General features: G+C 34.3%; 1 protein-coding gene across 1 annotated transcript; it reads right to left on the reverse strand.

Annotated features, from left to right (window-relative positions):
* Window positions 1–2330: 2330 nt before the first annotated feature.
* On the reverse strand, window positions 2331–13194 carry LOC128857110 (alpha-(1,3)-fucosyltransferase C-like). Its single transcript, XM_054092687.1, has 3 exons — window positions 12214–13194; window positions 5132–5613; window positions 2331–5070 (listed from the first exon to the last, which is right to left on the reverse strand). Exons 1-2 carry the CDS (start codon window positions 12945–12947, stop codon window positions 5157–5159), a joined length of 1191 nt encoding a protein of 396 aa, XP_053948662.1. The 5' UTR covers window positions 12948–13194; the 3' UTR covers window positions 2331–5070; window positions 5132–5156.
* Between the last annotated feature and the right edge of the window lie 1853 nt (window positions 13195–15047).

Genomic DNA, 15047 nt, shown 5'->3' on the forward strand with positions numbered 1-15047 from the left:
TTTTTTAAGAATTTCGGATAGCTCTGCTAAGGAAGATGTTAAGGGGACAGATACCTATAAACGTCCATATTTTCCCTGATTTTCATTAAAATTATTTAAAATGAGAAGTCAATATATTTTTTTCAAAATTGGCATACAGTTTATTTATACATTAAAATAAAATTAATTTTTAATTCTTCCAGGAAGGTCGCAACGGGGCTTCTCAATCGGCGGGCATTGTAGCATCGGCGTCAGTGACTTGAATACAAAAAACCAAACATTTTTTTCTTTTCATAATTTCTATATGAATGAAACAAAAATGGAAAAAAGTAGAATCAAATGCTTAAAAAAAAACTTAATTTTGGGGCGAATATTCCGACTATTTTTGCTTCGAAAACAGTAATTTTTCGAAAAATTTTCAAAAACTTGTAAATTCTCATAGAAAGTAATATCATAAAAAATATGTGTGCAAAATTTCAGGCAGATCGGTTAGTAACTTTTCGTTATCGTGTACGCCAATTCGAAAAATATAGTTTTGAGAAAAACGCGTCTAAAGTCGGCAGCATAACTATAGTATACCGCTCCCAGCGATCGAACGCAAAGAATAGAGTCGTCGCGGTTGACGATCTATAATATACGAAATACTTAAATGTACGATTTTAAATTTTTTTTGACATATTCTTAAAGGATTATATTAACATTTTATGAAATAAAATTTTTTTTTCGAAATTTTACAGGTATATGTCCCTTTAAAAAGTATGTTACATCCGGTGTGCCACAAGATTCTGTCCTTAACCTGTTTTTTACTCCTTTTGCCAATGATGTATTCTCTGTGTGCCAGTTTGTCATGCTTATGCTGATAACGGCCAGTTGCACTTGTCCAATTGTGTTGGTCTTGTTGGGGATTTCTTCTTCTTCTTCTTGACTGGCGCCATTGGCTTACGCGATTTTGGCCGGAAAGATATTTGTATTTTGAATTTGCTGAATTTAAATTTATTTTGGGAACTTTTTGTTCAAGGTGGTATTGCAACCGTGATTCTGTTTGAGGCACAAAATTTATGTTGCATTCAACTATTACACATTACATTGCGTATAGGGCCTTAAAATATATATTTGTGGAATATTAAACTTCTTGGATGCAGTCTTTGTGATTCTCTTGCAGCAAGAAATTGTAACTTAAACTTATGGGATATCAAAAAAAAAAACTTTTAGAAAAAAAAAATTATATGAGAAATTAAAATGAACAAGATATAGCAGGCATTAAATTCAGATTATTCCTTAATATGTTTACCTGTCCTCACCGAGGCTTTTCTTCTTCTTTATTCTTCAAAGCTACTATGAATAGAGGTAACAACAAAAAGGTAATTGGCAATTATTTTAATTCTGCAAATTAAATGCGAATGCGATTTAACTGTCTTGTTTTCTCGATCTATTTATTTATTTTTTCACTACTTTGTATTCATCTTTATGAACCTTACTTCTCTTAACACCTCTCTTCATGGCTTAAATGTAATAATAAAAGCTGAAAACACTTGATACAAAAATGCACACCCAACCTGGTTCGTTGACAAATCCAGTCCATAGATAACTAGATGTGAAACTTATTCATTTTGAGAGAGAGCGCGCCCATGAGGACGTTTCAAAACTTGGCAGCACTCACATATTATGGGATTTTGAACAGCTGATAGGCGAAATGGCAGACTGCCAGAAGAAACGCGCCAAAAATAACAGACGAAAACAGTTCGTTTTTGCTTAATGGAGAAATGACGTGTTGAAATGTTTATAATTATTTGTCTTAAAATTAATTCAATTGAAATGTAATAATTTGAATTGAAGTGAGTTTGTAGAATCCAAAGCTCGTTATATCCTTTTCGACTTCTACGTTTAATTAGTCTTATGCAACATAATGTAATTTTATTGAAAACTGTGTGTTGGTTTCTGTAAATTTGTATATACGTAAATATTTTATGGTTGAAAAGAGTAGGTGGGGGAATTGAATTTTAGTTTGAGATATTTTACAAAAATTAAACGTAATCTGCTTTAACTTATTCTGTTCGTTGTTTGAGATTTTTTTTTTTGTTACCCACTTTCTGTGTTATATAAAAAAATTGCAATATGTCATGTTTTTAATTATAACTTAAGTTTTTCGCGTTCATTACTTTATTATTATTAAATTACTTTTGTGTTTCAGTTTTAAATAATTTCATTTGCACATAAATTTTTAAATTTTTTGTTTATTCATGTACATATTTCATACGGATTGTGCTTATTTTTAACATATGTAGGTGTTTACGAGTAATATACCATTGGGCAACCGCACACTAAATACTAACCTCAATGGTGGTGTGGAAACTAAAAATTTCAAATTTTTATTTAACAAAATACCCAATTCATGTTTCTACCGGTGTGGCAATATTGGAAAATGTTATAAAAAATGCACATTTTTCAGCGCTCTCACGAGAAAAAGAGTTTCACATCTAGTCATCTATGTCCAGTCTGTGCTTTTATTCGTTTTTAAAATGGCTGTTAGCCACGAACTTAAACCAAACGAACAATACTTAAAGTGTAAACACTTAACTTAAAGCGTGAACATATTTTTAAGTTAACTAAGAACTATTGCTTAGGGACTAATTACACATATCAATAAATGTGAATGTATGATTATGCTCACAAAGCTATATTTAGACTTTAGTTTTTAGTTTTAAGTTTACATTCTTTGCTTATACTAGACTTAAGATTTAAATTTGGCAACTTTCATTCTGTAGATGAATTTCAAAAGACTAGAAGTCGTATACATGCACTAACATATCTTAGATAAAGAACAAAATATTTTGTGTTGTGTTATTTTATTATAATTTTTGTTATTTTAGAACTTTAAAAGGATTCTATACAAAAGCCCCCTCGAAAAAAAAATCCTGGTTGGGCGCTTAGGTAGGATTAGGTTAGTTTTTTATGGCAGTCGGTTTAGAATAGCCAACTCGCTTAGGCCACGTAAGTCCGTTATGGTACCACTGAGTAAACCTCAGTATTTATTCATCATATAACTATTTAGACGTTCTTATGAAGTGTTGAAAAGGTTTCATCCCAACCTCATCCCGGATATTTCCGTGAGAGAGTCAAAAGAGTACATATTTTCCTAACAATCTTGCTCTACTCCTAGCTAAGGCTGGAGAGATTCTGAGGAAGTGTTCTACTGTTCCTCACCTCTACAATTTCTGCAGTATTCGTGAGAATATTCCCTCTTGAGCGGTTGAGCAGTTCTCCTGAGATTTTCTTATTTATATGCGGCCAAGTTAGATTGGTTTTAACACAAGTTTTTTCTTAACCTATTGGACTCCCGGAGAATATTATTTTTTATTCTTAATTTGCTCGTTGCCATAAGAATTCCAATGTTTCCGATCTTTTCAAGGAGTGAAAGGTTAGTACCCTTTCTGCTAGCTCATCGGCCTTGTAGTTTCCTTCAATATCTATATGCTCCTATGCTCAATACTTGCAGCGCCGTCAGAATTGGGAAGGTCCTCTTCGAGCCATTTGATACCAAACGAAGTTTCAGACAGAGCGACTCGCTGTCGTGTGACCTCCTCAACCTGATGTTAGAAAAGATTGTGCGAGCCGCAGAACTTAATCGCTTAGGCACAATTTTTTATAAGAGCATACAATTGATGGCGTATACCGATGATATTGATAACATCGGCCTTAACAATCACGGAGTTAGTACTGTCTTCTTCCAAACTGGATAAAGAAGAAAAGCGAATGGGGGAGGGGGTGACCGAAGACACGACGAAGTACTTCCTGTGATCAAACAAGCAGTCGGTGCACTCGCGTATCGGCACCCATGTCACTGTAGTTATGATTTTGAGGTTGTAAAAGTCTTCGTTTATTTAGGAACCAGCACTAAAACCGATAACAATGCCAACCTGGAAATCCAACGTAGAGTCTCGCTTGCCAACAAGTGCTACTTTGGACTAAGTAGGCACTTGAGTAGTAAAGTCCTCTCTCGACGAACAAAACTAACACTCTTCAAGGGTCTCATCATGCCCGTCCTAACGTATGGCGCAAAAGCTTGGACGATGACAACTTCCGATGAAGCGTCCCTTGAAATGTTTGAGAGAAAGATTCTGCGGAAGATTTTTGATCTTTCCACGTTGGCGACGCCGAGTATCGCAGGCGATGGAAAGATGAGCTGCATGAGCTTTACGACGACATAGACGCACTATGTGAATAAAGATCCAACGGCTACGTTGGCTGAGTCATTTCGTCAGAATGGGTACAAACCCTCCGGATCTAAAAGTATTCGTTGCGGTACTAGCTGATGGAAGCACAGGAAGGGGAATACCTCCCATGTGTTGGTAAGATCAGGTGGAGAAAGGCTTGGCTTCACTTGGTGTGCCCAACTGGCGCCGGTTGACACGAGAAAGAAACGACTGGCGCGCTTAGTTCAACTCGGCCAAAATCGAGTAAGCGGTTATCGCACCAATCAAGAAAAAAGTATGTGTTCAGGTACACAGTTACCTCCTTTATGGCTAAGACACTACACCTGGTAGACACTACAGTAGTCCGGAAGTCAGACAGATGATTATAGTTCTAATTCTTTTCAAAAACTAGCTGATTTTATTTTCTAGCTTGGATCCATTCGCGTGAAAATTTATTGGAGTCAATGGTCTTTGAGCTTGTCACTCTCTTCTTGACGAGGTGTTAGGCTTGAAGAGGCGGTCGAAGGTGAACTTGATTATAACTACTCGTAGAATGTAGTATAGAATCGTTGCCTAACCGCCGGGTCTTCCATAGCGTCTTACAATTAAGTCTAAGCGCTGAAGCGGCGACCACATGTCTTCCTACCAGATTTAGAGCCAGAAAGTTGACTAGCACCTCGAGTACTTTATTTGGGGTAGATCTTGAAGCGCTGGGGATGCATAAAAACTTGCCTTTTGAGTTGGTGCCCACCATACAAGTATTCCATATAGGAAAATAGGCCGAACTACCGAAGTGTAAAGTGAATGTGTAATGCGAGGTTTTAATCGATCTTTGACTCCGACTGCTTTTTTGCATTTGTGCTAGGCAATGTGGGCCTTCTCTCGCCTGGTTATATACCTAAAATTTGATGTAAAAATTACAATAATAAATATTATAATATTTAAAATGAAATATTTACAATAATAAATAGAAATTTTATGAGACTAAAATTGTATTCGAGGCACCACATCGCACATGTCCTGAGTCCAAAATGCATTTATATCTTCATAGACTTGTGTCTGTCTAATAGCCGGATGTGAGATAATGCGCTGGCATAAATCGCAGTAAGGCAACGTTTGCAGGCCATCATCGTAGGGAATGATCGTGTAATGGCGGCGCCACCAAAAATACATCGCATACTCCAGCGGATTATTATCCAAATGTACGAGGTACGCCGCAAGTGCTGAAACATTTTTAAAATCCTGAACATCTATGTAGGAATGCGGAGGTGCAAATCTGGCGTAATTTGCTCCACCGTACACAACTGGAACGATATGTCGCTGCAGCGCATTGTAGAACTTCTCCGTAACGTAGTCGACGCATAGCGAATTCTCAAAACTAAAGTAGAATTTGTAGTCAGTGTCGAGCATTTCATAACAGCTGCTATCGGAGCGTTCACACCTGAAAGGGGAAGCAAATGAAGTGTGAATGATTGATTCACTGATATAGGTACACACACATCCATATAAATATAGTTATCAGTATAGATAAATAACTGCAAGCACAAATTTAATTTATTAATAACGTTTTTACTAGAAAAAAAGGCATGGAAATGTACAAATTTCCTAAGCTAGAGAATGTGTTAGAGTTCATAGAGCTGACATTCGATTTGGAAGATAACATTCAGAGCGCCTATCGTCGCACAGTGGGTACAGTAGGTATAAGAATGCGACTATTTTAGCGAAAAATGCGCAACTCAAATCAAGAATATGGATTCGTCATCGATTTCAACAAGAGTGAACTCCCAATTTCTATACCATAAGGGATCATCCGTAAAATATCTATGTAATATGATCAAAAGGATGATCAATTTATAGGTATCGGATTTTAAATTGAAATAAATGAACGAAAATTCAAATTGTGTAGTAGTGTAGAATCATTCATGAAATTTATTTTCTAAAGATAAATCCATTCAAATGTTGGCCGCAACTGCTTCGTAGTTCTACCAGCCCTAAGCACCAATTTTGAATGACTCGCTGGAAGGCTTTGGTCCGTAACTCGTGAATAACTTTAGCAATACTGGCTTCCAATGCCTCAATCGAAGCTGGTTTATCCACAAAGCATTTAGACTTTACACACCCCCACACAGATAAAAGTCCAATGGTGAGATATCACACGATCTTGGTGGTCTATCCACAGGTCCGAGATGAGAGATAAAATGCTCAACGAAACGGCGACGCAGTTAATTCATTGATTCACGAGCTGTATGGCAAGTAGCGCCGTCTTGTTGGTACCCAAAAGTTGTGGAGATCATGTGTTTCAATTTCCGTTTATCCGGCATGAAAAAGTCGTTTATCAAGACGCGATAGCATTCGCCATTCACTGTTACATTGGCGCCAGCCCTGTCTTTGAAGAAATATGGGCCGATGATTCCTCCAGCTCATAGGTCCCGCCAAACGGTTGCTTTCAATGGATGTAATGGCTGCTCTTGTATGGCTTTGGGTCGCTCTTCAGCGCAAATACGGCAATTTTGCTTATTGACGTGGCCATTAAGTCAAAAATCGGTCTCATTGCTAAACAAGATTCAAGTCCCAAAATGCGGACCTTCGGCGAGTTTTTCCCCAGAGAGCTCAAAGACTGAAATTATGATGCTTTCGAAGATCGGTCGGCTTCAAATCTTGGACTAGCTGTATTTTATACGCTTTCAAATCAAGATCTTTGCATAAAATCGCTCAAGTAGTGCCAACGAGATCGGCGTTGAATCAGATCTTCTGGGTATTCGGTAAAACTCTCATTTACAGCCACAATATTCTCTTCACTTCGAGCAGTACGTAGTCTAAGCGGTTGATTTTCATCCACTAATGGGTAAGACTCCGTCAGAAAATATGAGATTTGCAAGTGGTCTTTCGATTTCTTTGAAACTTTGGGAAATATTAGTTCTAGGTAAGATACATTCGAGCCTAAAAGGATTTTGAAAAATTTTCAAAATTGAGTCTTCTACGCCATGTTGAAAATCGGGACCGTGTTTTTTTCAAAAATCAATATTTCTTGAACCGTTGGATGGATTTCAATGCAATTTACAGACAATATAGAAACAAATAAGTAGTTTAAATTAGTATTATGTAAAAAAAAAATTTCGAAATTGTGACCAAAAAAAAGTCAAAAAAATTTTTTGAATCAATTTTTAGTTGATTTGACCAGTTTTTTAGATTTTCTATTATACACGTAACCATTCCTTATGATTTAACCTTTATTTTGAAAAAAAAAAATTGTATGGTGTCTATAATAGTTCTCGAGATATTGCGATTTTAGTGGAAGCGCGCACGCACGGTTTAGGTAACAGGTGTGCAATGCGCGCTGCGTTATGTGTTCCTGTATGAAGTGACTGGAGCAGACTGCTGCAGGTCTGTGCGCGTTTTTCTACTCCCGCGCTGCGTAACCGCGAACTTCACGGTGCGCGCTTCCACTAAAATCGCAATATCTCGAGAACTATTATAGACACCATAAAATTTTTTTTTTTCAAAATAAAGGTTAAATCATAAGGAATCGTTACATGTATAACAGAAAATTTAAAAAACTGGCCAAATCAACTAAAAATTGATTCAAAAAATTTTTTTGACTTTTTTTTTTGGTCAAAATTTCGAAATTTTTTTTTTAACATAATACTAATTTAAACTACTTATTTGTTTCTATATTGTCTGTAAATTGCATTGAAATCCATCCAACGGTTCAAGAAATATTGATTTTTGAAAAAAACACGGTCCCGATTTTCAACATGGCGTAGATGACTCAATTTTGAAAATTTTTCAAAATCCTTTTAGGCTCGAATGTATCTTACCTAGAACTAATATTTCCCAAAGTTTCAAAGAAATCGAAAGACCACTTGCAAATCTCATATTTTCTGACGGAGTCTTACCCTAATGTAAAATAATTTTCAATTTTAAGCTGATGGCCTAGTCGCTAATGCTTTTTAATTTCATTGTGATTGTAATTCATTACTTTTCCAATTGTCAATTAAAAAAAAAAAAAAAAAATTTCAATATTGTCGATGGTTTGCCGAGTAGTGCCTTAGGTAGGGTCATAAGTTACCTGATCGCGCGATGAACACTTTTCACAGAGTATCGATTTTCGTAATAGAAATTTTACGATTTGTAAACGTTGTTGAGGCGTAAATCTTTCCATGATAAAATGTTAATGAATACTGTAAAAAATGATTTATTTAGTTTGGCCGTACCCACGAGTGGTCTGTCAAAAAACCCCCTTTGGCAAAAGTACCTCCAATCTGATCACTCTTTATTATCGCGGTCCATTTTCATCTCGTCAAACGATAGCTGCACTTATTTTTCGATATGCCTGCATGCCCACAGATACAGGTAATGTGGTGCAGATTTTGATTTTTTGAACTGCTTTATTCTGAAGAACTCAGGACACACCCTCTATTACTTATTTTATGTAAGCATTTAGTTACATGACTGGCACTTACAAAGTTTGTTAGATGTTTGACAGAACCTATCCTCGAATTTGTGGATATTGTGTGGAATTTGTTTGTGTCTTAAGGCTCTTAAGAAAAGGATGACGCGACAATTTTATGACACCTCCGAATGCCAAATGGTTTCTAAGAAAAAGTTTTTTCAGGGCAAAATTACAGTCGAGGGTTTGCCATTACCTGCTGAGAAGCGACAACTATGGGGCAAAAGTTCTTCGATTATTGGATGTTTTAAATCCACATTAAGTGCCGAATCCGGGTCTAACCAAATGTTAATTGGGCATCTTTTTTTGCTTAATTTACTTAATTGAAAATTATTTTATTTAATTAATTTTTTATAATATTTTATTTTGTTAAAGTTTATTGCATTTAATTCATTTCATCACATTTTATTTTATCTGTTTAATGTAATCTAGTTTTGTTATATTCGATTTTCTTTTGTAACTATTCTTCTTTATTTTACTTAATTTAATTTATTCTAGTCTTTTTATTTTAATTTAATTAGTTTAATTTAAATACATTTTTTTAGTTCAGTACGTTCTTTTATTTTATAACAACTTATTTTGTTTCCTTAATTGCAATTTAATTTATTTATTCTTTTTGTTTATTTTATTATGTTACCTAATTTTGCTATTTCATTCCATTTAGCTTAATTTTATTTTATTTTGTTATATTCTATCTTCTTTATTTTATTTTAATCTATTTTTTTATTAATTTTTTACCGTTTATATTAATTTATTTAGTTAAAATTTATTTTAATTTGTTTGCATTTATTTTAATTTTATTTTATTATGTATATTCGATTTCTATTTTTATAATCTATTAATAATTTTTTTTTAAGTTTATTTTATTGCATTTTATTACTTTTTATATTAATTTCTTATATCATTATATTTTCTTTTCTTTTAATCTTTATAAATATAAGATACATTTTTCATTTTATTCTACTTTACTTAATTTAATTGAGTTTGATCTATTAATTTTTTAGTTTAATTTAATAGTTACATTTGAAAAAAAAATTTTATTATTTATTTTTCCAACTAGTTTTATTTTATAAGAGCTTATTTTATTTTCCTTAATTTAATTCATTTAATTTTTAGGATATTTAATTTTGTTCTTTTTTCCCCTTTAGCTTAATTTCATTTTATTTTGTTAAATTCGATTTTTCTTTTATTCTAATCTATTGAATTGTTTTAAATTTAATTTAATTTTATTTTATTGTCTTCAATATTAATTTATTATTATTATTTATTTTGTTAAAATTTATTTTACGCTAATTTATTCCATTGCATTTTATTTAATATTTTTATATTTTATCTATTTAAATTTATTTCACTCGATTTTTTTTGTTTATTTTAATCTTTCTAATTATTAAACATTGTTTTTATTTTATTCTAATTTATTTGACTCAATTTAATATAATTTTTTATTTCAATTTAATTAGTTAAACTTTTTTAAATATTTTAGTTAAGTTTTTCGCCTTGTTTTATTTTATAATATAACAACTTATTTTATTTCCTTTTATTTAATTTTAATTTATTTTATTTTATTCTATTTTTGCTGATATTTTTTATTTTCTTCCAATTCCATATTCTGTTAATTTAATTTTTTGACGTGATGACGTCTTATAATTCGATGTAGCCGGCTGCACGCACCAAAAATGCGTCGTTATCTTGCTCATACGGCATGACCTTGCCTGAACTGCATGTTATGTTATATTATGTTATGCTATGTTATGTTATGTTATATTATGTTATGTTATGTTGAGTTATGTTATATTATATGTTACGTTATGTTATGTTATGTTATGTTATGTTATGTTATGTTATGTTATGTTATGTTATGTTATGTTATGTTATGTTATGTTATGTTATGTTATGTTATGTTATGTTATGTTATGTTATGTTATGTTATGTTATGTTATGTTATGTTATGTTATGTTATGTTATGTTATGTTATGTTATGTTATGTTATGTTATGTTATGTTATGTTATGTTATGTTATGTTATGTTATATTATGTTATGTTATGTTATGTTATATTATGTTATGTTATGTTATGTTATGTTATGTTATGTTATGTTATGTTATGTTATGTAATGTTGTGTTGTGTTTCGTTATATTTTGGTTTGTGTGAGTGTGTGTGTTATTATGTTTATATACATATACATATATATTATTGTTGTTATGTATATGTATATAAAAATAAATATAATAATGATGTTTATATATGTTATTATTATGTTTATGTACAAATAAATATAACAATAATATTTGTATAATGGGTTATTTGTATATATAAATATACTTTGGTGCAATTTTTATAGTCTAATATACACCTATGCCAATACATATAAACATGCATATACATATACAATTTCGCGCAATTTTCAAACAAAAAGAACAAATCTATATGTAAAGATGCATACACATCCTATGGTCATATCAAATGTACGAATCTATTCTGTACGCAAGCAAATGTAAACTAATGTACCTTGCTTGAACTGCAAGTGAGAGCGCGGAACGAACGACAAAGAGGCACAATCGGCCCTGGCGTTCGGCAACGTTCGACTTCTTGCTCTCTCCTACTTGAGTGAGCATAAATATGTATGTATATGCGCATATGTATATAAATTAACATATTTTTATTTGCATATGCCTTCTTCCTGTGTGCATGGTAATGAACCATTTCTCTGTTGAGAATAGGACGATGATAGAAAAAGTAGGAAACGAAAGGGAGTGTTTCGAGTGTAAAGTGTCTTGAAAAAGTCAAATCGATGATGGTGCCTCTTAGTGTTGTTGACTTATTAACGTCTGATCGGATCGCAATCGAAATTGAACATATCTTTCATGAATTTGATACATGTTTCGTCATTTTTCACGTTTGTGTAAATGTAACTTGACCTATTCCATTGCGATTCCATTTACCTCCTTCTCTATATCCATACAAAATATCTATCAAACAAATAAAATTAAAATTTTGTTTTGAAAATTGCAACCATTATGTCGTTGTCACGTTAAACTATCTTCAGTAAACCGACTTTACAGACAACCTTTTTCTTATTTTTACTTGTACTGGATTGTTTTATTTATTTTAATTTTTCTAATTCTAAACCAAGTTTTGTATTTATTTATTTTAACTTAATTTCATTTATTCTAGTCGCTATTAGTTTATATTAATTTGATTTAATTTATTCATTTTATTTTTCTCTTTTTTATTTTATTTGGTTTTATTCTATGTTATTTAATTTTAATATTTAGTTTAATTTTATTTTATTTTATCCGATTTTCTTTTATTGTAAAATATTTATTTTTTTGTTTTGAGCTTATTTATTTTTTTAATTTACTTCACTTCACTTTATTTGAATTTATTTTATTTTATTTCCTTTGAAATATTTTATTTGACAGTTTACTTAATTTTCCTTTATTTGATTAAATTTTAATTTAATATATTTCATTTCATTCTTTCATGTTTATTCTATCCTTTTCTATTTTAGTCTATTTCATTTCATTTTATTTTCGTTCACTAATAATCATATCTTACACGCATCTCAACATCACTTCATCAAACTCTTACCTCAGCGGACCACACTTCCCATACACATCGACCTTCAAATGAGCCTGCAATTCTCGCACCAAGCGTTCTCGCTGCGACGGCACCTTACAGTTAGACACAAACCAAGCGGCCAGCTTTTTCTTTCGTTCAATTAACGCCAACAAATCTGAATCGCTTTGGGTCCAGCCTACATCAACTGTGCGCCAGTTAGGATTGCGTACGGGAGCGACTATCCTATTGGTTGTCCTCTCTCGCACGCTGTTATAACTCCATACAATGTCCGAGTCCAGGCGATAGCTCATTGTGAGATTATAGAAATCTCTTTCGCCATGCAAATCGTGCCATGTGTGCTCGGGTGACTCTAATTGCGAGAAAACGTACCATTGATTGGTCGTGCGTTGACGCGGTCGACCGTTAAGAAACGAAAATGGACGCGCGGTGTGAAAAACGATTGCAGTGTAATCAACGATCGCTGGCAGATACTCGTGTTGGTTTGTGAGAGTACAGTTGGCAAGTGGGCATTGTACATGAAGAGTATCCACGGGTAGTGTCCAACGGCTATCATCGAAAAATCCATTCCAAAAGAGAATAACAGTGTCATTTTTGGATGACAGCGATGGCAGTAAAGCGCGCCGCAGAGGGATGGTTTTGTTATAGTCCCATGAATATAATGCGAATGAGATTAGAAGTAAGGTCGCAATAAGGCCTATGACGGCTTTGACAGCCAACTTGCGAGGGCGGTTTTTGGAGAACATTTTCGCGGGTGGGATTGTGGGAACTTGTACAAGCTTAGATTTAAGAACAACAGCATTGGATTTCTGTTATTTTGCTGTTTGTGTGTTTAAACCGAAACGTTTCTCAATTAACATATCCGGTTTCGCTATTTACATGCAAATGTAATTATTTTCACACGAGTATTTTCACGTATTAAACTTGCTTTTCGTATTATTTTAATTATTGTGCTATTAGTTTTTGCATTCGCTTAGGTTTAAGATATGCGATTTGCTATTAAAAATATTTTATGCTTATTCTATTTTTAACTTTTTATAGTGAAAACTTTACACTCCATTTCACTGGTCGACGACAAAGTAAACTAAATAAATATATTTGTTAGAAGCGTTTTGGAAGCCCCTATCAGCCGAAAGGCTTATTAATTATTGATTTACAGTAGGAACTCGCTAATGGCAGCAAATAGAAATAGAGGTAATTTCGTTTACTTAGGTTATTCCGCATGAAGAGGAGGCAATTGTTTGATTTTTTTTTGCGGATGAGGGGCTTAAAATGCCTAATGCATCATCAAAGCGGACGTCGCAGCAGTGGTATGTCCGGGGACTAAACAACTGCTCTCATTTTCCTCGCTACTTAGAATCTTGTTGATTACATTTTCAGAGGTTATGTGATCGACTGCATTCTCCAGCGTTCGACATATTCCTTATTTTGAACAGGTATTTCTGGAAATACCGGTGCCCCGAAAGCATTTGCGTTGTATAAGAATTGACTTCGCCGAAGTTCCTGCTGTTCCCATGTCGCGATGTCTTGATTAGCCTAGCCGTCCATCTGCCACGTGTTTCGTTCATCCAGCGGCCTTGCACCTTAGCGTTTCATCCCTAATTTCGCGCGTTGCAAGTTTGCTCACTCTTTCTTCCTTTCCCTCTTTCTTGAATGCCCATAACTTTTCCCTTTCAAAAGCTAGTAAATCTCTCAGTATTGAACCGCTTATTACTTGAACAGCAGGCTCTGATACTCTGCGATAGGCGGACACAACTCTCAGGGCCGCCATTCGTTGTGAGGAGACAATTGTTAAGAATAATTATAAAGTTATTCGAGTACATAATCGTATATTTGATTGCGTTAGGTAAGGTTGTGTGGCTGTCGTCCAACAGGCTTAGGTCTGAATGATCCCATTGTGTTACCACTGGAGCTCATGCTTTACCCTCCTGAGTCTTCTCTGAGCCAACCTGTGGACTTAATAAATTTTGTAAATTTCGGCAACCCTATTTGTGAGACCTCTTCAATGCTGTCAAGAAAGGTGAACCCGAGTGTGGAAAGCCTTTTTCTGTATAGAGCAATGCATGCACACAGGAAGTGTTGCGCGGTTTCCTCTTCTTCAACATCTTGACAGCTTCGACAAAAGTCATTATAAGGCAGCCCCAGTCTATTTGCTTACCTTCCAATTAGACAATGCCCTGTTAGTACCTCTATCGCGTCACTCATATCCTGTCTCCTGAGATTCAGTAGTGATTTTATGCGGCCTTGGTTCCATTTTTATCCGAGACAGTTGTTCATATAAATTCGATGTGGTCAAGGACTTTATTTATCTTGGTTCCACTATTACCAGCAAGTGCGATGTCAACCTTGAAATCAAGCGAAGGATAACTCTTACCAACAGGTTCATGCCTTTGGCCTGAGTGCGCCCTCTCTTGACGAACGAAAACAACTCTCCACAAGACGTTCATCATCCCAGTGCTTCTCTATGGCGCCGAAGCCTGGACTGTCAAACAAATCAGATGCAGCTGCTCTTGGAGTTTTCAAGAGAAAAGTACTTCGCACGGTTTTTGGCTCTGCTCGCGTAGATGATGGCTATCGTATTCGAAGGGATGCTTTACTGAGGTATTTGCGAGCTTAACGGAGATATTGACATAGCCAAACGAGTCACCCTGCTGCGACTAAGGTGTCTGGGTCATGTCGTCCGTATGGATGGACCGCTCCGGCGAAGAAGGTGTTTGAAACTATAATTGGCGATCGACGACGAAGAGGCCGTCCTCGTGTGCGGTGGAAGGACCAAATTCAAGATGATGACCTGGCTTCTCTTGGCTTAAGAAACTGAAAAAGGTGTGCGGAAGACAGTGAAACCT

Source organism: Anastrepha ludens, chromosome 3 (assembly GCF_028408465.1).
Source record: "Anastrepha ludens isolate Willacy chromosome 3, idAnaLude1.1, whole genome shotgun sequence".
Taxonomy (NCBI): domain Eukaryota; kingdom Metazoa; phylum Arthropoda; class Insecta; order Diptera; family Tephritidae; genus Anastrepha; species Anastrepha ludens.